Here is a 25,659-nt window from a genome sequence, read left to right on the forward strand (position 1 = left end):
TATATTTTACTTTTCAGCATTCAGAAATCCAGATTTAGAAAGACCATTCCATTCAATTGATCTTACCTACTTATACTCTGTTTTACATCATGGCTACCGACTACCGAGAGATAAATTAATTCATGTGAGTATTCACTAATCCACATCTTGTAAGCATAATGGTAGAGAAAAAAGTTTAACATTTTCAGTGGGATTTTTGATTGTCATTACTTGACCCACTGGGATCATTCCAGGTTTTCATTTATCTCCTGTCTTTGAAACTGTTACGTAGTCTTCCATGGGAAGCTTGCCAATTTGGTTTGCAACTTCATCTGTGGCTGCTGAGCTACTTCTGAATTCCAATTTTCAGAATTTAAGTTGGAAAGGATGCAAGGTTTAATAATGAAAACAAAAAACTTCTGTAACATTTAGGGCTGTTCCAGTAAAACATATACCCCCGGGAGGGAAGGCACTTTCAAATTCAACCAACCCACAACAGAAGCCATTAAAAAAAATTATGATCCACCGTCAGATGTGTTTTAATTGAGAAACACTGCCCCCTACAGAAGTATATTTTTTTAACATAATTTCTGGCTATGGATTAGTGGGCGGTAGAAGTGATTTTAATATTGGGTTGGGGACAGAAGCGATTTAAATGACAGCTGGCTGGAGGTAATCTAGTGAATTCATATACATCACATAATCTACTGCATATTTTTATTTGTATTCATTCATTATAATCAGTCTTTTGTCATTTTGTTTGTTTGTCTGTCAGCCAAGTATGTCTCTGATACTGTGAAATCACAGATTTTCATAGTGGCTTATTATTTGTAGATGTCGCTGATCAGTCCCTTAATACCTACTAATTTAACATCCATGAATACAGATTTTAGAATAGATATTTCTATTCTAATACAGAAATCATGAATTTGTATCCTTATTAAACTGTTTCCTAAAGTGATCAATATGTCTTGCTATTTTTCTTTGTTCTCAGGCATGCTGCTTTTGATTAGAATAATAGTTGAATCTTGTATTACTTTAAATGTGTGGTCAGATTCTATGATTCATTGTTATTATTTTTTCCAATAAATGTTTTGGTAAACTTATATGATTTGTCAGAAAAAAAACAATGATGCCTGTGGAGGTGATGTCGCATCATTTGTCTACTTTTACACTATATCATTTCTTGTAAGAACATCTTTTTCAGTCACCGATGTCTTATTTTTACATCTTGTTGCAAGACTAATATAAAGTTATAAAAAAAATATAGCAAGTCAAACATTTTTATATCATAGATTTAAAAAAATGGATGAAAGTCAAGGAATCATTTTTCCGAGAGTACTCATAAAATCAATGTCATTGCAGTCAACAGCATCATAATCATCACTGATGGCCTAGGAGTAACATTCTGCACTTTCAATCCAGTTGTCACAGGTTCTATCTCCCACTTCTAGTCTTTCATATGAGACTTATACCTATGGCCTGAGGGGCTTTCATGGCAGAGTGGTTTAAGATGCTTGTCTTGTGATACAGAACTGAGGGGCTTACATGGCAGTGGTACAAGATGCTTGTCATGTGATTACTTGCCTCCAATGTGCTAATGAGAATGTTGCCAGTTACTTGTGGAAGGTCAGTGGTTCTACTTAAGTGGTGTTTGGTGTCTCAAAAGGACTTGGATTTTCTTCAGCAGTAAAACTGGCTGCCATATATAGTCTTTCGGGGTTCTTCCTGCACCTAATATATTGTAAAAAAATCACCAAAATACCCCAAATCAAACCAAACTGAATCAACCAACTAATCAACTGTGGCAACAGCAGCAAAGGTACTAGTCAATCATTTTTGCCACAGCTGTATGAATTTATAAATTTTGACTCTAGTAATTTTTGTAGACCTTAGAATATCATCAATTATGCCTTTCTGACAGTTACCTAAATGTCATCATCAGTTGGTGCAAATGGAATTTTCATGGTGAGCATATGAGATGGAAAAATTTTCAGCAATCCTACATCCCACACTGCCGAAAAGTTTACATTTTAGCTCACTTAAATTTTCTCTTAACAACGTTCATTGTTCCAACTAGAACTGTTATAATTTATTCAAGCTATATTCACCAATATCTGATGATATGCATCTGTAATAAATATTTGTAACAGAGTATGAGAATGCATCAATGTTTTTCATTGATGCATTTGAATTGAGCAACAACCACAATCAACAAACCAAGAAATAAAATTATTCATATCTCTCAGGCAGAAGTAGGGTATAATCATAATCTGCCAAAAGATTTTTAATTTTTGAAATTTGCCAAATATTTTTTCCAACCATACTGATTCAGTTGACATATTACCAGAATGGACAGAAACATACCAGAAGGTTAAAATCAATTTGATACATCTTTTAAGTAGCTAAATTCATATTGGTTTAGTTAACTGTACACCCTTTATTGTCTTCCTTTTGATGAAATTTCTTACTGAAGCTAAGAAAATAATATTGCACACATAAAAAAGAGGCACACTTCTACTCATTATTGTTTTTATTATACTTCTCCATTCAGCCTGTTCTTATGATCTTCTCCCCCCACATACTGTTTGTCTTGTTTATGATATGTATCTAAATTTCTCACTTACTTTTCCTACTACTATACAAATGTTCTGTGAATATGCATATCAGTGTGAAACACGGTGGGGAGACTAAATCCAAGATTGAAAACCTCTACATTTCTGGATGTATTCTGCTTGGATTCCATATCTCTGCACAGAACTCAAGAGTTCAGGACTCTGCACTAATTTAGTTCCCACTGTAAATTTGTGCAAACACCACGATATTAAAATTCAGTAACTTAAAATTTTGAGTGCTCATGATCGAATTTAAATCAGTATAGACACATCTATGATGACAGCATTTGTGAAGAAAAAAAAACATAACAGCCACACCATTTTTTGGATCTATACAAATTTGAAATGTGTGCTTTCAGTACTGCACCAAAGAGTCAGCTGCTGATTTCAGTAATGAGTCGTCCAAACTCGGGTCTGTGAAGGGATGGAAATTAATGTTAATAAAACAATGTCCCTCACTTTTTTCAGTTACAAGTAGGACAAGCTCTCAAAAGATTTTTTTAAACTAAAATCTTACTTTCATTATCAACCAATCAGGGACAGTCAGACACATATATACTCTATTTTATCTTCACTGATTTATAGTAAGGTTCTCGTTCTTTCACATCTGTAGTAATGTGAGTCCTTGAACAACTCAATGGTTGTAAGCCTTTTTCGACCATGCTGAATGGACACACTGTAAGATAATGTTCAAGTAACATAAATACCATGGGTTAACCAGGGACCAATAAAACTGAATAGTCAAGTTATCTCCTCTGCAGGGATGCTGCCAGGATTTCAGGATGTATTCTAAGTTTTGTGTGTGTGTGATCTCCAATGAGGAAGTGGTGGTGGTGGGAATAGCCATTGTTAAATATCTCCCTAACACTTAAATATCTGTCACTCTTTCTTACTGTTCCATTCTGTTACAGCTCTACTGAAATCAAAATTCTCGAAGAGATGTCATCTCTAGTTGTATAGCGATTATTACTGTGATGTCATTGGGCATGGTCACGTGGTTGTGGTGGGGTCTTGGTTGGGATGGCATAAAGACTATAGGCTTACTCCATATTTGACAGCTAATTATGATGTTGTCAAAAGAATTAAAAAATTTGTAGCAATTCAGTTGGACTCGGATACTTGATTCATAGTCAATGAACAGGTTCTGAAATTGATGTGTTTATTTTGGAGCTATGTTCCTCCATCACATTCAAGATTTGGATATACCAAAGGTGAAACTGGTACAGTTGCATCCTAAACTACTATCGTGGCTACTTCAAATGTTATTTAATGTGAGACTTTAATGCAAGAACTCGTAGCATCAGTGACTTTTGGGTTAAAAAAAATTAATTTCTTCTCAAACAACTCAATTTGGTGCAGATTACATTGTTTTTTAATGATACGGTGAGAATTCTTGATGTGTAAAAATTGCGCAAGAAATGAACAACATCAGATCAGAAAATTACTACCACTGGGAAAATACTGATAGGAATATACAGAAATAATGATATAATTATTTAAGTAGAATATGTGGTGACAATACAAGTGCTAGTTCTACAACTTTGTGCAAAATACATCTTGTACAACTATTCTGTTGTTTCTAACAGCACTGTAATATGGCAATAACTTCTGTCCACTTTTTACTTTAGTCCTCTGCTAATTAATAGTTTTAGATTTTACAACACTAAGCACATTTTACCTTTTGACAATAACACATCATTACAAATATTTAGATTGCAAGAAAATAGAAGTTACAATTTTATTAAAAGCACTGGTACCAGTAAGACTAAAGGAGATGGTAAAAAAAAAGAATCAGGATGAACAGATTAGTAGTGTAGTAAAGAATCCATATATCAGAATGACATCAAGTATTTTTTCATCAATTTCATCATCAGTTAATGATACTGCTTAAAAATGTATTGTATTAGATAATAGACTTTTTTAGTTATCCGTTTTGCAATACAAATACCAAATGATGGCTTGGAACTAAGTGCCAAAAGGTCTGCAGAAAATACCACCATGATTAAAATATACATAGGAAGAACCGAACACAAACAGGACAAATTTTATCCATCTTGCTTTGAGTTTACACAGATCAGGCAGTCTCTTATGTTTAATGTCATTTAATTTTTGTACATAGAGAGCATGTGCATCATTTGGTCATACATCTGCATGATACAAAAGTTTGTCTTTTTATTCTTTTGTTGCTCAGTGGTTCTGCCAACTTGAGATCTACACACACTTAATTATGTTGTATGGGGATTCTCTGATGTTCCTTATGAGCATTAATCTGTTAATTGTTTCTGAATTTAATATGATCCTCCTCCTCTGTGTATGAATATTATTCTGTGCTGAGAACTCCTTTCATTGCCTGCTGTCTGAAACGCATATGCATAACTAGCTTGAACAAGTTACTTTTCTTTATGGTTGTGCAATTTTCAACATCTCACAAGTTCGGCCCCATGGGTATTCTCTCTTGGGTATCTCTGTCCCAAAAAGAAAAGTTTTGAACCAGAGGTCTCGTTAGGATTTTAAAGCTAAGAGTCCATGGCTCCCATTTTGGTAAAAATATGAGTCCCATCAGGAAAAGTTGCAGTCCCCTCTCAGAAAACTATGCCAATTATAAGAACTGTTGGTTGCCAGAGTTTAATTTCTACATTCTTTATAACACTGACATAGTTCTTGCTTGTTCATCAGAGTGAGTCTGAATTTTTTCAATCCAAAGAAGGTCTTATTCAAAACACTAAGCTAGGCATCACACACTTTCTTACACTTGGCTAATGTCCCTTTCAAACTATCAGTTCTAGCAACTTTAGCCCTCTCCTGAATCTCACAATCTTCGTCAGTTTGCCGTTGAACCCCAAAATACTCATTAAAGTCTATGTCTCAACATGTCATGATTCCGAGGTCACGTGCACTGCTTATTTGGTTACACTCGGAAATGAACACAATAATGAAAGCTAAAGTTGTTTATTTGATGTACTGTTATAAATGACCACATGTACATCTCTGGGTACTTCTGCCTCTGAATTCAAGCACTGTAAATATCAGTAGATTTTCCCACCCAGCTGCCCGTCAAAGCCTTTCATCTCGCCGCTTAGCTATTGCAGCATGTTCTTTTGATGTACTCTTATAATGGTGACGACGGGGGAGGGGGGGCTTTCAACCACTAAATTCTGTCATTGTAAATATCACAGCTAACTGATCAACACATTTTCCCACTATGCAGGTGACTGAAGCAGCACTGGCAAGTCTTTGAATTTTACCGCCCACCTAAATAAAAAAAAATTGGTGTCCAATTACACGTGATTATAAGCATTCCGAGACCTCTGTCAGTTTTCACTAACATGAACCCTGCCAAAGATTCACTTCCTTGAATCAGTGTTTTGCTGCCTCTTATGCCAGATTTATCTCTTCCATAATGATGTATTAGGGTTTTAAGTCCAACATTCCCATAGTCTGCTTGTTTAGACATGGGTATATTTAATAAATATAACTGGCATATTGTCCATCCAACACGTACATCGGACTCGCACTCAACATCAATTTTGGGCTCAAAATCACACACTGGTATTTCCAGTGACATTTTTCCAATGTCCTTCAGACCGATATACATGAAATTCATTGTCATCATAGCTATCACCAGCCAGTATTTGCCGACTGAAAACGTATGAAGACAAACCGTGTTGTGATTCAACCATTTTGGTTTCCTGTGTGGCCCTTATTGGAAACACGCATTTGTAAAACTAACACGATGAAAGTAAGGCTGAAACTCCATAAAATGCATGTTCCAGGGCCAATGAACGAATCAAATTTAGTTTAACAGCCACTCATGTCGAACCGAAGTATCCAGATATCTGGATGTCACATCAAGTGCTGTGAGAAAGCTGCGGCAGCGCGAATTACGTCGCGAAATGCGCTTTCAAAGTTAAAGTTAAATAAAAATTGCATACTGCGCAAAGCACATTTTTTAAATATCCGTGGCGTTGACGTAATTTGCCGAACGTGTATCACTGCTTTAAAAATACGCGAATTCGTACAAATTATGTGCACTTGCGTGTACTGGCATCATTTTCTGACCCAATGTTTTATTCACGTTAGACCGCTAGGAGGGGGGTAGATGCGATTTTAAATATATATTCGTTTTTTTTTCTTCTTTTTTCTGACAACCCCACCAGCGATTTCTCATTTTGTTAGCACAACCCACAACAGAAGTGATTTTCCTAACCAACCTTCCACTGTCAGAATCAAATAGTTCGAAACACAACCTCCTACAGAAGTTTTTTTGAAGTGCCATCCCCGGGGGGATATATGTTTTACTGGAACAGCCCTTATTTCCTATTCCCACATATTTCTTGGTTTAGCATTGATCAGCTTCATCAAATTTCTATACTGGCAACATGATTGTTATTATTTGGCATGTGCTTCCAGATTGTTATTATTTGGTATTTGCTTCTAGATTGTTATTATTTGGCCTTTGCTTTTAGATTGTTGTTATTTGGCATTTGCTTCTAGATTGTTATTATTTGGCATTTGCTTCTAGATTGTTATTATTTGGCCTTTGCTTCTAGATTGTTATTTTGGCATTTGCTTCTAGATTGTTGTTATTTGGCATTTGCTTCTTGATTGTTATTATTTGGTATTTGCTTCTAGATTGTTATTATTTGGCATTTGCTTCTAGATTGTTATTATTTGGCCTTTGCTTCTAGATTGTTGTTCTTTGGCCTTTGCTTCTAGATTGTCATTGTTTGGCATTTGCTTCTAGATTGTTATTATTTGGCATTTGCTTCTAGATTGTTATTATTTGGCATTTGCTTCTAGATTGTTATTATTTGGCCTTTTCTTCTAGATTGTTATTATTTGGCCTTTGCTTCTAGATTGTTATTATTTGGCCTTTGCTTCTAGATTGTTATTATTTGGCCTTTGCTTCTAGATTGTTATTATTTGGCCTTTGCTTCTAGATTGTTATTGTTTGGCATTTGCTTTTAGATTGTTATTATTTGGCCTTTGCTTCTAGATTGTTATTATTTGGCCTTTTCTTCTAGATTGTTATTATTTGGCCTTCGCTTCTAGATTATTATTTGGCCTTTTCTTCTAGATTGTTATTATTTGGCATTTGCTTCTAAATTGTTATTATTTGGCATTTGCTTCTAGATTGTTATTGTTTGGCATTTGCTTCTAGATTGTTATTATTTGGCATTTGCTTCTAGATTGTTATTATTTGGCATTTGCTTCTAGATTGTTATTATTTGGCCTTTGCTTCTAGATTGTTATTATTTGGCCTTTGCTTCTAGATTGTTATTTTTTGGCCTTTGCTTCTAGAGTGTTATTATTTGGCATGTGGTTCTAGATTGTTGTTATTTGGCATGTGCTTCTAGATTGTCATTACTGTACTTGGCACGTGCTTCTAGATTGTCATTACTGTATTTGGCATGTGCTTCTTGATTGTCATTATTGTATTTGGCATGTGCTTCTAGATTATCATTACTGTATTTGGCATGTGCTTCTAGATTTTCATTACTGTATTTGGCATGTGCTTCTAGATTTTCATTACTGTATTTGGCATGTGCTTCTAGAATGTCGTTACATATTTGGCATGTGCTTCTTGATTGTTATTATCTGGCATGTGTTTCTAGATTTTCATTACTGTATTTGGCATGTGCTTCTAGATTTTCATTACTGTATTTGGCATTTGCGTCTAGATTGTCATTACTGTATTTGGCATGTGCTTCTTGATTGTTATTATTTGGCATGTGCTTCTAGATTTTCATTACTGTATTTGGCATTTGCTTCTAGATTGTCATTACTGTATTTGGCATGTGCTTCTAGATTAGTGGACAGATATGTGGATTGAGTGGTATTAAATAGTGAACTTAACATATTTTGTTTGAGTAATATTGAACAGCGAAATGAATGGATATATGGATTCAATGATATCAAAATGTGAAGTAAATGGATATATGGAATTAGTGATATTAAGCAGTGAGGTGGACATATATCTCTATTGAGTGATATTTAACATTGAAGTGGGCAGATATTTGGATTGAGGAACAAATATGTTACAGTAAATAGGGTCAACATACATGTTCAGTGATCCACATGTCTGTTCATTCCATTTTTCATATTGACTCTGTGTTTTGAGGAAAGCCGATGGATATCTTCAAGCATATGCCATGGTTATAACCGTTGTTGAATGTCTTTTCTAAATAGAGGTTTGATATTGAATGTTTCCATGCATTCTAAATAGAGGTTTGATCTTGAATGTTCCTGTGCACTCTGAATAGAGGTTTGATATTGAACGTTCTCATGTATTCTAAATAGAAATTTGATATTTAATGTATCCATGCATTCTAAATAGAGGTTTGATATTAAATATTCCCATGCATTCTAAATAGAGATTTAATATTTAATGTTTCCATGCATTCTAAATAGAGGTTTGATCTTGAATGTTCCTGTGCACTCTGAATAGAGGTTTGATATTGAACGTTCTCATGTATTCTAAATAGAAATTTGGTATTTAATGTATCCATGCATTCTAAATAGAGGTTTGATATTGAATATTCCCATGCATTCTAAATAGAGATTTAATATTTAATGTTTCCATGCATTCTAAATAGAGGTTTGATATTGAATGTTCCCATGCATTCTAAATAGAGATTTAATATTTAATGTTTCCATGCATTCTGAATAGAGGTTTGATATTGAATGTTCCCATGCATTCTAAATAGAAATTTGATAATGAATGTTCCCATGCATTCAAAATAGAGGTTTGAAATTGAATGTTCCATGCATTCTAAATAGAGATTTAATATTTAATGTTTCCATGCATTCTGAATAGAGGTTTGATAATGATATTATATGCTCATTTCTTTCTCTGTTAACTTTACACTGTCAGAATCATTCAGTATTACCCAATACTGAACTTGCGTGCAAATACACATATTTCATTCACGTGCATAAAGGAACTACTTTCTATTGTAAACAAGCAATGGACGCAGATGCCAGCACTTTTGATTTGTAAACAAATCAGGTACACTTGCGTAAGAGGCGCTTTACATTGTGGTTGTTTAAATTTGTTTCTGAATGAACTAAAACAGATGTTTTGTGGACTGCCATATTGATACAATGTTTCGGATTTAGGCTAGCTACAGTATACAACAGACGCAAGAAAGGGTCCTTACAAATGACATATAAGTGACAAGTCATATACTGTCTTGTTTAGCTGGTGATAAGAATGGCAAAAAAATATACTTAGTTTTAACATCCTGAATTTCCTCAAAATGTACTTTCTTAGTTTGCAAATCCAAGTTACATGAGCCATGTCATAGGTTCTCAATCTTGATTACACATTTTGAAATTGTACTGTAATTTCGATGATAAGTGCAATTACATCCTCCTTACTGCACTCAAAATGAAATAAGCATTAAATTCCATAGCATCTTTTTGATAATTGCAAATGAAAGACTTCATATTTTCCCCACATTATGATTTCAAACATTCAATGACAGAAACAGAAACACATTTGCGGATGTCAACACGCTTCTCCCTTGCTCCTTCAATCCCATGTATTTCATGTGGAATTGTCACATATAAATCCAGTCCATAATCAAATTGTTTCGTAGAATCGAAAAAAATACCAAAATCTATTCATTCCAGATCACATGGAAAAGTTGTTGCAATGCGCAAAGTTGTTGCAATGCGCATTCATTCACAATATGACTCCAAATTTCAATTTTAACTAGGCATGCCATTTTCTTTCGAAAGTTACGTCAAGCGCGCGACTAAGTTCAAAGTTCATTGTTCCCATGCATTCAAAATAGAGTTTGAAATTTAATGTTCCATGCATTCTAAATTGAGGTTTGTTTTTTGAATGTTTGCATGTATTCAAAATAAAGGTTTAAAATTTAATGTTCCATGCATTCTAAATCGAGGTTTGTTTTTTGAATGTTTGCATGTATTCAAAATAGAGGTTTGAAATTTAATGTTCCATGCATTCTAAATCGAGGTTTGTTTTTTGAATGTTTGCATGTATTCAAAATAGAGGTTTGAAATTTAATGTCCCATGCATTCTAAATAGAAATTTGATTTTAATGTTTCCATGCATTCTAAATAGAAATTTGATATTTTATGTATCCATGCATTCTAAATAGAAATTTGATTTTAATGTTTCCATGCATTCTAAAAAGAAACCACTCTGGTGGCCTAAGTGGTTGGAGCATCCGCCTCAGATGTCCGAGGTCACAGGTTCAAACTCTAGCCGAATTATACCAGAGACTTATAAGAATGGTAATAACAGCTGCCTCACTAGGCACTCAGCATTAAGAGGTTAGTGTTAGGACTGGTCAGACTGGTGTCAGGATAATGTGACTGGATGGAACATAATGCTACATGTCCTTGCTAGACATCACTATAAATTGCCACACTGCAGACATTGTAGCGAAATGACTGAAATATTGTTAAAGATATGTTAAAAATCACACACTCTCACACACAATCTAAATAGAGGTTTGATCTTTAATGTTGTTCCATGCATGAGGTGATTGTTACTTTATCATATACTGTAATTTCAGATCTTGATAAACTTTAAAAAGAGTAATTGATATTTTATGTTTGTTTCCAATAATTAAGAGATAAGGAGGCATTTATAAAGATATACAATTTTGATAAAAGTTCAAAAGAATATTTGCTTTTTTATTTTCAGTTAAAGAAGAAAATAAATGGTGTTGAAGTCAGCTGGGGATTAGGAGCAGCTTTCCAGCTCTTGTCTTCCATTGGGTTAGCCAGATAACTGTTCAGAAGAATCATCACTTTTACTAGGTGCTTCTTGTATTTTGCATTATGATTATTGCCCTTTTGTTAGATGTACACTGAAAATTATCAACCTGAAATGCTTACACTTTAATTTTTGCCCTTTTATCAGATGTACACTGAAAATTATCAACCTGAAATGCTTACAGTTTGATTTTTGCCATTTAGTCAGATTACAATGAAGATTATCAACCTGACATGCTTACATTATAGTTATTGTCCTTCTATGAGATTTACACTGAAAATTATCAACTAGACATGCTTAAAATTATAGTTATTGCCCTTCTATATATATAATAAAAAATAAATTGAAATGGCAACATTTTGCATTGTCACTCATGGCTTTTTCACTTGTGACAATATATTTTATAGTATCCACTTGTGAAATATTTCTTTACATTTACTCAAAAAATATTCCTCTACATATCCATAATTTATTCCTTTTTGCATCATTAAATCCTGTGTGCTTACCAAGTGAACCTTGCATCCTTATCTACAACTTTGTTTGAACCTTGTTCTATCCTTTCTTTGGAGATGAGCACATGACCATGTTAGTTGTGTTGCTGGTGCATGCAAGCAAGGTGATTGTTATTCATGGCATTGATCCAGTTCCCACTTGGAATGGATTATAACTCCATTATCTACTAGATTAAGTTGGAGTTATTATATGTGTATATAACACCAAGGGGACATTAGAAAACACAGCAAATCAATGTTGGTGCTTGGTTTCAGATTAAAAACTCAACATTTCTATTGGAGGACTTTATTAGATTCTCTCTTTCTGAAGATTCTTAATAGTATAGTTATAGTTGGACAAAAGTATGACATCCCTCTGAAGACACTTGACAGTAGAGCTATAGTTGGACAAATGTATGACATCCTTCTGAAGACACTTGGCAGTAGGGCTATAGTCGGACAAATGTTTGACATTCTTCTGAAGACACTGACAGTAGGGCTATAGTTGGACAAATGTATGACATCCTTCTGAAGACACTTGACAGTAGGGCTATAGTCGGACAAAAGTATGACATCCTTCTGAAGACACTTGACAGTAGGGCTATAGTTAGATACAAAATATAACATCCTTTTGAAGATTCTTGACAGTATAGCTATATTCAGACAAAAGTATGACTTTCTCTGAAGACACATGATAGTATGGCTATAGTTGGACAAAAGTATGATATCCTTCTGAAGGCACTTGACAGTAGGGCTATAGTTGGACAAAAGTATGGCATCCTTCTGAAGAGACTTGACAGTAGGGCTTTAGTTGGATACAAAATGTAACATCATTTTGAAGATTCTTGACAGTGAAGCTATAGTCAGACAAAAGTATGACATCCTTCTGAAGACACTTGACAGTAGGGCTATAGTCGGACAAAAGTATGACATCCTTCTGAAGACACTTGACAGTTGGGCTATAGTTGGACAAAAGTATGACATCCTTCTGAAGACACTTGACAGTAGGCCTGTAGTTGAACAAAAGTATGACATCCTTCTGAAGACACTTGACAGTAGGGCTATAGTTGGACAAAAGTATGACATCCTTCTGAAGATGCTTGACAGTAGGGCTATAGTTGGACAAAATTATGACATACTTCTGAAGACACTTGACAGTAGGGCTAAAGTTTGACAAAAGTATGACATCCTTTTGAAGACACTTGACAGTAGGGCTATAATTGGACACAAAATATATTATCCTTTTGAAGATTCTTGACAGTAGGGCTATAGTTGCACAATAAATGTGACATCCCGATGTAGATTCTTGACAATATGACTATAGTTGGACATAAATATACCATCACTCTGAAAATATTTCACAGTAGGCTATAGTTGGACAGTAAATATGACATCTTCATGAATATACTTGACAGTAGTGCTGTAGTTGCACAGAACACAATAGCATTGATTACTACATGAGAACATTCCTGAATAATTTCTTGGGCAAGTGTTGACACATCTTTAATATTTATTGAACTTTTAACAGCCATCACTATAGATTCAGAGTTGTTTTGAACATTAGAGATACTATTTTGTCCATAAATTATGGGCAGAAGAGGACAGATTTAAAGCGTAGTTAATATTTGATTTTAAAATATTTTTCCATCAGTGTGATCAATAAAGTTAACTTAGGTAATTTTAAATACTCATGTAAACACAACAACAGGCAATGTGTTCATCTTGGTAATATTAAACATAAGTTTTGGTTTTGGTAGGTACTTATTACATCTGTTTGCATTTTGCAGTTCATCAATATTAACCACTCATCTGGGTAAAATCCTGTACATCTTTTTATATCTTATAGCAGTAAGGTTAGGTGCAGTAATCTATAAAAAAAATATTAGTCTCATGGAAGCATGGATTTGCGTAATACATTTTTTCAAAGAAAATATTTAATAAGTAGAGTCTTAAGACCTTGTTTCTTTGTTAAGAGTTTTTTTAAACAGTAGAGTAGAATATTATTAATTGTTCAGGACAAGTCATCATTTTCCCAGTAGAATAGCTAAAGTTAATATGTGGTTGACCGGACCCAAATTTCTAAACATCCCTGAGCTTCAGATATGAAATTTTAGGACCTTGAATTATGAATTGTTGTATTTAATTACTGTGATCCTCAGCTTGTAATATGCAAATACTGTACCTTTATTTTAATTGATGCACTGTGCATTTAATCTAAATACTGTAATTTAATTGACATACTGTACATTTAGAGATTTCAGATTGCAACTCTAACATCATGTTTGGTTTTGTAATATCAGCTGTACTTAAACATAAAAGAATTGCATGTGTTGCTTGAGTACAGTTTTTGATGCTCATAAAACATTTTTTTGTAATTATTTCATGCATAATTTCAGTGATTAGCAATTCATCATGAAATAATATGACCTTAATGATCCTTTTTTTCAGAGATGCCATTGATTCTGGATTTAGTGGAATTTTTACAGCATTTTTATGCAAACTCTGCATTCCTAATTATATTGATGAAATTCTGGAAAATCAGTTTTTTTTTCTGATACAATTTTGAGCAAGAGTTTTCTATGCGGACACTGATTGGAACAAATGTACTTCAGTACCAGTATAATAGATAGGTACTTAGAATGATGCTTTTCAGTGTAATAACCAGTATATACCAGTCAATTAGATGGCAAATAGGTGAAAAATTACAGCGGAGATAAATATACAAGAAAAATGCAAATAATTGGTGCGGGCTGATGGTTATTGTTTGGACCAAACATTTTTAAGGCAGTCAGAGTTCTGGAATTGGAGGAATGGATTCACCATTTATTATGAGACCTTCATTGCTTTTTGACTGTACATTTATGTATAGGCCTATAGGAAAATCCAATATGCTCATAAAAGTTTTAATGAACTTGTTATCTATTCTGGATTGGTGGCCTAGATTCTGTATAGACTGCCTAGATTCTGCATGGACTGCCTAGATTCTGTATAGACTGCCTAGATTCTGCATGGACTGCCTAGATTCCTCTTGGGCTATGTAGATTATGCATATTCTGCTTTGATTCTGCATGGACTGCCTTGTTTCTGGATGGGCTGCCTTGTTTCTGGATAGGCTGCCTAGATTCTGCATAGACTGCCTTGTTTCTGGATGGGCTGCCTAGATTCTGGATGGGCTGCCTTGTTTCTGGATGGTATGCGTAGACTCTGGATGGGCTGCCTTATTTCTGGATGGGCTGCCTAGATTCTGCATGGACTGCCTTGTTTCTGGATGGGCTGTCTAGATTCTGGATGGGCTGCCTTGTTTCTTGATGGGCTGTTTAGATTCTAGATGGGCTCATTTGCCTTCAAGAATAAATATTGTTTTATAGTAACTGTGGGGAAAACCATTTTTAAAAAATCACACAAAAAGTATTTCAAATTTTTTTTTCTTCAGTAAATTTGTCATTTCATTTCTTGGGGCATTTTCAATAAATTTGCAGTTAATTTGTGCATTAGTATTTTGTTGAAGTCACATTTTTATTATTTGTGAACATCTTCAAATCCATCCCTGCATATATGGCTGGTTGGAAATTTTATAGATGACATCTCAGAAATGTTCTAAAGTACCAAAGGGCTTTATGATTTATTAATGGGGGGGGGGGGTAAAATGTTCAGTATTCATTTTATATTTTGATTCAGAATTTTTGTTTTGTTGCTTTTTTTTATTCTAATTTGATCAATGATTTTGGTTAATTTTAAGCTTATGTTTGAATTTAAATACTAATTTGAGATTTTTATTCAGATTTGAAATTTAGAAATCCCTATTGAGGTTCTAATGTTCCTAATAGCTTCCATCATCAGAGCTCTCTTTTGGCTTTGGGTTTCTGGGTCAGTACACCCCATCCTTCAGGTATTCCCTTTTAGCCAGGTATCCTTGCCCTCCCCCTCCTCCAACTAGCTACTAATACTCTGTCACCTTTGCCCTTTTTGGGGTCTTTTAAGTTGTGTTATCTTATATTTGTTTAATTTATATGTAAGTGAGTTTTATTTTTAAGTTAGGGCTTTAAAAGACCAAATTTTCCTAGTTTTATGACTTATTTTATTATTTTTGTTATATTCATAGTGAATGCATGAAAGTGAGTTACGTTTCTTTTCTCAGCTGGATCTGCAATGGATAAATATATATATATATATATATGTGTGTGTGTGTGTGTGTGTGTGTGTGTTTTCTTTCTTCTTGTGATCTAATTTTGGGATTTGAAAACTGTCCCCATTAGAGGCAATACACAAAATCTACCCTTTTTAATATAAAAACAAAATTATACTATCATGAACAATTAACAATTGATTCCTCAGAATGCAGATGCTTGCAAAAATGTTGCTTTGAAGATTCTCAGCTGAGTTACTGTTCCAGTTAATAGTAACCTGGTAAATTTTCCCAAACTATTTAGTTTTCAAACTACATGTATGTGAATTGGGTACATTGAACCTTTGTATTTTTAGAGTCATATCCCCGGTGATACTGCCACCATTCTAAGTATATGCTGTAAACATGACAACATAAAATGTTTCAGCTATGCTTCTGTGCTTATATACAATGTTTTCCATGCTATTTATTCTTCAAACTTTTAAAAATTATTTTTAACACATTAGGGGCCTACTGTGCATACAGGATGTATATTGTAGATACAGAAAGAAGTAAGATAAAAGTAATACATTTTATAAGTGGGTTCAGTATACATGAATTTCATCTGATAATTATATTATTGCAAATTTAACACACCTTTTTGTGTGACTGTTTTTATATTTATATAATTGTGCTTCTTTGATTGTGAATTTGATTTATTTAATCATTGTTATATTCAATGTTCATTTTTTTATTTGAATTATGCAAATTAGGAAATCCAATTGACTCTCTGTGAAAATGAATTCATTTAATGCTGATTTTTTTGTACTAATGGTATAAATATTCATTTGCAATTTTCGCATTTGACGCAGAGAATAACATATAGATTAAATTTGACCAAAACAGTACAGTGTATGTTTTGTGTTACAGTCAACTAATCAGCTGTACCCTGTATACTGCATGCATCTATGTGGTATGTGGTGCCTGGTGAAATATTACACCATTTGGTTGAATGCAGCATTGCACATTCTGTAAGTCTATTGAATATATGACAACGTTTGGTTAAATGGGGGTGCTTACCAGTTATTATGTATTTTGAGAGAACGACATATGTAAAGAGTAGTTGTTTGCATTTGAAACATGCACAGTGGAGAGAATTTTGGCATACCTCTATGCTACTTTGATGTAATATGGCTTACATTTCTTTAAATATTGTACTTTTGGAAATTGTAAATGATCTTAGCACACTGCTAACTAAAATGTGCTCCAGAAATCAGCCTTGATTTGTCTAAAATACACTATACTTAGCAGCTATTTAAATAGGAAAAATTAATTTTGCCAGACTAGACAATATCAGCTTCTGAAAGTGTAGTGATTGATTACCAAATATATCAAACGTAAAAACAAGTTATCAGCTCTTTTTTTAAAAATAATTTATCTCTGAAGTTGAAGAAGTGAAAATGACCAAGTGGAGCTAGCACTTTTTGGAAAGGTGCACATCTGATGTAAGGCCAAGCTGTATACTCTATAACCCATAGTACACCCATCAATCATACATTAAAATAAAAGGAATTAAAGGTTCTTTGAACAATACCTAAGATATACAAGGTCTGTTTTAAATAGCCAGTATAACCAGTGAGGAAACCTTGGGAAATTCTTTTTCTTTAAAATTCTAACCCTATGCAAAATACGAAACGATAGAACGCCACCATATTATCTATTAAATGTCACAATTTAGTCAAATGCAGCACAGTACATATGTTTATCTGTTCAATGTGTCAATATTTGCTCTAATGCAGCACATGACATGGAATGTGTCAACATTTGTTCTAATGCAGCACAGTACATACTATCTATTGAATGTGACACAATGCATGTCTCTTGACTGCAAGCATCCCTGTTTGATGCCAAAATTGCAAATTGTCTGAACTGTATTTTTGGGGGGTTTTTTTCTTCAAATTTGTCTATGTTATATAAAGATGAAACCTAAATAAATTGCATTTCTTTTTTGACAGATGATAGTATGATATTTAGAAGGTAGATGTATGAATTGAAATTGAATTGAAATTACTGCAAAGGTTGTATGCCACTGGCTTGCTCCAGTATTTAGCTAACCAGGCCATATGGTATGTGAGCTTATATTATGGCCCGGCATCTGTCATGCACCATCCATCAATCAATATATACTTGTTACAACTTTGGAATCCATATTTCTGATCCATTTTTTATCAGACTTGGAAAATATCATAAAAACATCAAGTTAGATAACTAGCAAGCTTCATACATATTCATGATGTGATCTTGCATTCTATTGGCTGACCATGTTACCACTCAGGAGGTCGTATTTCTTATCCAGTTTTGATCAAACATAAATATTTGCTTTTATCATTAGGGTCTCAGACAAGTTCGATAATGAGTGAGGTATATGCATATTAATGAGATGTTCTTGCATCTGATTGGCTGAGCTTGTTACAGTTCTGGAGACTATTCCTGCCCTTGTACAAGCATACCAATCAAGTGATCTTGCATCAGATTTGCAGAGCCTGTTACCACTCTTGAAGCTATATTTCTGATCCAGTTTTGATCAGACTTGAAATATGCATATTTATCTTCAAAGAACTTGGGTGGGTTGTGGAATGAGATACATTCATGTTTAGTAATGAGGTAATCTTACATCTGATTGGCTTAGCTTACCACTCTGGAGGCTGTTTTTTGTTATCAAATTTTGAATAAATTTTTTAATAAATGCTTATATCATCAAAATCTTGCACAGTTTTGATAATGTGCAACATGCATTCATAATTATAATGAGATGATCTTGTCATTAGCTAAGCTTGTTCTAGAAACCATATTTCTGATCTGATTTTAATCAGGCTTGAAATATGGGGCTGTATCATCATCGTGTTTGAATTTTTTGAACTTGAATGAGAAACCTGGTAACATAGACCTGCATTTCAATGACTGGGCTTGTTACCAACCTGACAGCTATATTTTGGATATAATTTGATCAAGTTTGGAATATATCGTGAAGGTTATGGACGATTCACATAATGAGTAAGATCTGCACAAAGTAACAAAGTTATCTTGTATCTGATTGGCTAAACTTGTTACTACAGTGGGGGCCATATTTCTGATCTGATTTCAGTCAAACTCAGAATAAAAAATTATATGCTTACATCATCAAGATGTTGGACAAGCTCAATAATAAGTGATGTGTGTGTGTGTGTGTGTGTATATATATATATATATATATATATATATATATATATATATATATATATATATATACACTAAAGAAATGTGATCTTGCATTTGATTGGCCTAAGCTTGTTGTCAATATGTGAGCCATATTTCTGATTCAATTTTGATCGAACTTGAAATATCAAGATTTTGGTTGGGTTTAATAAGGAGCACAAAGTACATATTAGTGTGATTATCTTGCATCTGATTGGCTGTATTAGTGGGATTATCTTGCATCTGATTGGCAGAGCATGTTGACACTATTGAAGCCATATTTTTTATCTGATTTTGATCAAGCTTGCTATATATGCTTATATTGTGGACATATTGGATAAATTCAGTAATGTTTGACATACTTATAAGGTGATCTTTCATCTTTCTGTACTTGTTACCACTCTGGAAGCTATATTATCTAATTTTCTTCAAATTGGAAATATGGGTTTGTATTGCACAAATATTGGATGGTTCAGTAATGAGCGAAATCCATGCATGTTAATGAGGTAATCATACATCTGGTTCACTGAGCTTGTTACCACTCCGGAGATCTTACAGGCCTTATCAAATCTGATATCTCAGCATCTCTAATTCATTTGTGAAGTCAGACAAGTAAACTTTTCCAAAGTGCTAGTTCAGGGCAAGTGGATTTTCCAAAGTGCTAGTTCAGGGCAAGTGGATTTTCCTATTTCAAAACATGTTGGGCAAGTACTCATTTTCACACTTTAATCACTTTATCCGTCTTGATTTAGACTTTCAAGCCATCAGAGCATTCTGAGTGCTAAATCAAACCTCTTAAGGTTCATTATTATCAATGTCTTGAATTCTCTGTCAGTGAAAGAAAAATGGAATTGACCAATTCGGGATCTAATTGGTCATTTCTCGTGACTTCATAAAGCCTATGCAGCACATCAGCTGCTAACACTCCACTAGGAAAGGCCATTTTCTGGTTAAATGAGAATGAAATGAAAAATTAAATGAGGGCTCACTTTAACACAGACTACATCCCTGCCCAATATGGAAAACCTTTTCTGCTTGGTTAATGCTGTGTGCATTCCAGGAGAAAAATGGTGTTAAACTTGGTGCCAATTTAAAGAACAAGCAAATTCATATTGTTCTTTCTGATAGAAGTATGGATGCTACCATATCCAAGCAAGAGATTTTGTATGATATCCTGAATATAAAAGGTTAAGCCCTTTGATGAAATAAATGTTTTGCATTATTTTGCTTGTATTTTCCTCATGATTAAAATTTCTGAAATCACTTTTGCTGGACAAGTAGGTGAAAAATAAATTTGATCAGCCTGCTTATTTCTGATCTGATTTGGATGAACTGTAGAATATGCAGTTTTATCAAGAAGATATGGGATGAGTTCAGTAATAGGCAAGATATACGCATGCTAATAAGATCATTTTGCACATGATTGGCTGGGATTGTTACCACTCTGCAAGTCATTATACATAAAAATCTTGGTTGAGTTCGATAATGAGTGAGATCCACAAATGTCAATGAGATTATCTTGCATCTGATTGGCTGAGCTTATTATCTGGAGGATGCATGTTTGGTCCAGTTATGATCATACTTGGAATATATGCTTATATCGTGGAGATGTAGGATGTGTTTGGCAATGAACACATACATATGTATTATTGAGGTGATCTTGTGTCTGGTCAGCTGTGCTTTTTACCTCCTGGAAGTCTTTTTTTATTTGATTTTGATCAGATTTCAAGTATTAACTTGTATGGTCACATGAGCTCAATAATACATGAGGACTATTCCACTTAAACATACCTGGGACCCAGGGAAGGCACTTTTAATGTTGGGTACTCACCCATAGATGCAATTTAAAATTTTCTTATGATTTTAGTATGAAATCTGTGAAATCAGAGTACCATGGAATACATTTTTTTTAAAACTGCCTTTCCTGGGTACTGTGTGTGTTTAAATGGAACAGCCCTGAGATCCACACATGTTAATGTAGTCATCTTGCATGTGGTTCACTTTGCTTGCTACTGCTTGAGTGACTGATACAATTTTGACCAGACTTGGTAAATAGGCTTAAATCATTGAGATATTGGATGAGTACAATTACCAACAAGACCCATGCATATTAATGACATTGAGATCTTGGATGAGTATAATTGCCAACAAGACCCATGCATATTAATGACATTGAGATCTTGGATGAGTATAATTGCCAACAAGACCCATGCATATTAATGACATTGAGATCTTGGATGAGTACAATTACCAACAAGACCCATGCATATTAATGACATTGAGATCTTGGATGAGTATAATTGCCAACAAGACCCATGCATATTAATGACATTGAGATCTTGGATGAGTATAATTGCCAACAAGACCCATGCATATTAATGACATTGAGATCTTGGATGAGTACAATTACCAACAAGACCCATGCATATTAATGACATTGAGATCTTGGATGAGTATAATTGCCAACAAGACCCATGCATATTAATGACATTGAGATCTTGGATGAGTATAATTGCCAACAAGACCCATGCATATTAATGACATTGAGATCTTGGATGAGTACAATTACCAACAAGACCCATGCATATTAATGACATTGAGATCTTGAATGAGTACAATTACCAACAAGACCCATGCATATTAATGACATTGAGATCTTGGATGAGTATAATTACCAACAAGACCCATGCATATTAACGACATCGGCTGAGCTTGTCTTCACTTTAGCTATTCTGTTTATATTGACACTTTTTTTCAGACTTTGTAAATCTCATATCATCATTATCTTTAATATTATGATAAAGATTTATGCATATTAATGAGGTGATCTTGCGTAGGATTGGCATAGCATTCTTACCCACTTGAGATACTGTGGTACATTTTTACATGATTTTAATCACACTTTGTAACCAATTGAAATATTGTATTTTTGACTTGCTTTTAAGCAGCTTTGTAACCATCTGATATACTGTAATTTTGACTTGTTTTTAGCTACATTTTATAACCATTTGAGATACTGTATTTTTAATAGCTTTTAACTACACTTTTCAACCACTGGAGATACTGTATTTTTACTTGATTTTAACCATGCTTTGTAACTTCATGTGATACTGTATTTTTTACTTGATTTTAACCACACTTTATAACCTCTTGAGATAATGTCTTTTTTGACTGATATTAACCATAGTTTGTAATTACATGATACTGTATTTTTGACTGATTTTAACCAGTTTGTAAATAAGTTAATATCATCATGAGGTTGGATGATTTTTATTTTAAGCAAGGTCTGTGCATATTTATGAGGTTATCTTGCATCAGATTTGCTGAGATTTGAAATACTAGAATGACTTTTTTAATTAGAAACTAAGTTAAATGGTCTTCTCCATCAAATTCATGGCTGAATATGATTTTAAGTGAAATTCATGCATATTAATTCATGTGTCATAGGATATTATTTAATGTGATGTTATTTTGTCAAGTAGACAGATCAGTTATGATCAAGAACCATACATATTAATGGGGTAATCTTGTATCTAATTGATCAAGAACCATACATATTAATGGGGTAATCTTATATCTAATTGATCAAAAACCATACATATTAATGGGGTAATCTTGTATCTAATTGATCAAGAACGATACATATTAATGGGGTAATCTTGTATCTAATTGATCAAGAACCATATATATTATTGGGGTAATCTTATATCTAATTGACTAAGAACCATACATATTAATGGGGTAATCTTGTATCTAATTGATCAAGAACCATACATATTAATGGGGTAATCTTGTATCTAATTGATCAAGAACCATACATATTAATGGGGTAATCTTATATCTAATTGATCAAGAACCATACATATTAATAGGGTAATCTTGTATCTAATTGGTCAAGAACCATACATATTAATGGGGTAATCTTGTATCTAATTGATCAAGAACCATACATATTAATGGGGTAATCTTGTATCTAATTGGCTGAGATTTCTACCACTTTAATAGTGACAGAATTCCAATCAGAGCTTGCTCCATCTTGGTGAACAAGTTTATTTTATCATTGTTGTAGGCAGGTTCTATAATAAGAGATATGTGTGCATGTTAATTGCCCACATTAGATATGACTGAATGATCTGGTTACCTCTCTCGAGACTATTATTGCTCATCCAGTATATGTCAACTTTGATTTTTGTACCATCAGTCTCCGATGAATTCTTTCGTGAGCAGAGGTAGTGCATTTTATGCCCTTGTATTTAGAAACAATTTTTTTGTCATCATAGAAAGTTTAGGAGATATTTTGCACAGGTTTGTACCTGTATATATAAGTCTGTTCAGTGAAAAGGTCAACTGTTAAGGTATATTGACCAGGTGTGCAGTATGTTGTTTCTGCTTTTGTTATAAAGGGAAAATATTTTGGTGAAGGAAACTATTTTAATTTATATATTTATATATCATTTACATTCCATCATTCACATGTCAGAATATATTAAATTTAAAAAAAAAAACTTTTATTTAGTTTTCTATAAATGCATATTGTCCTGAGCAATTTTGGACAACTGTCATTAAAGGTCAAAAATGAATAAAATATTATATCAAAGCAAGATTTGTGTATATTTATAAAGTGATCTTGCATCTGATGCCCTGAGCTTGTTACCACTCTAGAAGCCAAATATTTGATCTGATTGACTGAACTTAAAATATAAATTTACATTATGAAAATCTCATATTGGTTCGATAATGAGTGAGATTTGCAATAATAATGATCTGATCTTGCATTTGATTGGCAGGGCTTATCACCACTCTGGAGGCCATATTTCTCATCTGATTTTGATCAAACTTGGAATGCATGCTTATTTTATAAAGATTTTGCTCAAATTTGCTAATGAGTGAGATGCATGGATAGTAATGAATTAATCTTGCATCTGATTGACTGATCTTGTTACCACTCTTGTAGCCATGTTTTTGATCTGATTTTGATCAAACTTGGAATGTATACTTATCTTGTCAAGTTGAGTAATGATATGGCTTATATTTAACGAGAAGTAATAACTCTGCACCTAGGTCCAAATTAAATTTCTTTAACAAGTGAACTCTACTACTTAAGCTCCTTTTTCACCTGTATTGGATTTGAATTCACTTGTGTTGGATTTGAATTCACTTGTGTTGGATTTGGATTCACTTGTATTGGATTTGAATTCACTTGTATTGGATTTGGATTCACTTGTGTTGGATTTGAATTCACTTGTGTTGGATTTGGATTCACTTGTAATGGATTTGAATTCACTTGTATTGGATTTGAATTCACTTGTGTTGGATTGAATTCACTTGTGTTGGATTTGGATTCACTTGTATTGGATTTGAATTCACTTGTATTGGATTTGGATTCACTTGTGTTGGATTTGAATTCACTTGTGTTGGATTTGAATTCACTTGTGTTGGATTTGGATTCACTTGTATTGGATTTGGATTCACTTGTATTGGATTTGAATTCACTTGTATTGGATTTGAATTCACTTGTATTGGATTTGGATTTGAATTCACTTGTATTGGATTTGAATTCACTTGTGTTGGATTTGAATTCACTTGTGTTGGATTTGGATTCACTTGTATTGGATTTGAATTCACTTGTATTGGATTTGAATTCACTTGTATTGGATTTGGATTCACTTGTATTGGATTTGAATTCACTTGTGTTGGATTTGAATTCACTTGTGTTGGATTTGGATTCATTTGTATTGGATTTGAATTCACTTGTGTTGGATTTGAATTCACTTGTGTTGGATTTGGATTCACTTGTATTGGATTTGAATTCACTTGCATTGGATTTGAATTCACTTGTATTGGATTTGGATTCACTTGTATTGGATTTGAATTCACTTGTGTTGGATTTGGATTCACTTGTATTGGATTTGAATTCACTTGTGTTGGATTTGGATTCACTTGTGTTGGATTTGAATTCACTTGTGTTGGATTTGAATTCACTTGTATTGGATTTGAATTCACTTGTGTTGGATTTGAATTCACATGTGTTGGATTTGGATTCACTTGTATTGGATTTGAATTCACTTGTATTGGATTTGGATTCATTTGTATTGGATTTGAATTCACTTGTATTGGATTTGGATTCATTTGTATTGGATTTGAATTCACTTGTATTGGATTTGGATTCACTTGTGTTGGATTTGAATTCACTTGTATTGGATTTGAATTCATTTGTATTGGATTTGAATTCACTTGTATTGGATTTGGATTCATTTGTATTGGATTTGAATTCACTTGTATTGGATTTGAATTCACTTGTATTGGATTTGGATTCATTTGTATTGGATTTTAATTCACTTGTGTTGGATTTGGATTCACTTGTGTTGGATTTGAATTCACTTGTGTTGGATTTGAATTCATTTGTATTGGATTTGAATTCACTTGTATTGGATTTGAATTCATTTGTATTGGATTTGAATTCACTTGTGTTGGATTTGAATT

General features: G+C 33.5%; 1 protein-coding gene across 1 annotated transcript in view; it reads left to right on the forward strand.

The window, feature by feature from the left end:
* LOC149804526 (ectonucleoside triphosphate diphosphohydrolase 5-like) overlaps nucleotides 1–23,813 on the forward strand; it is a 91,088-nt gene extending 67,275 nt beyond the window's left edge. The window contains exons 13-15 of the mRNA XM_089941103.1: nucleotides 18–124; nucleotides 11,275–11,390; nucleotides 14,286–23,813. Coding sequence (XP_089797229.1) covers nucleotides 18–124; nucleotides 11,275–11,361 — 194 coding nt within the window. The 3' untranslated portion in view covers nucleotides 11,362–11,390; nucleotides 14,286–23,813. The remainder of the gene's footprint in view (nucleotides 1–17; nucleotides 125–11,274; nucleotides 11,391–14,285) is intronic.
* Nucleotides 23,814–25,659: the final 1,846 nt, after the last annotated feature.

This window comes from Sinohyriopsis cumingii, chromosome 2 (assembly GCF_028554795.1).
Source record: "Sinohyriopsis cumingii isolate HCF-2022 chromosome 2, ASM2855479v2, whole genome shotgun sequence".
NCBI classification, from domain to species: Eukaryota; Metazoa; Mollusca; class Bivalvia; order Unionida; family Unionidae; genus Sinohyriopsis; species Sinohyriopsis cumingii.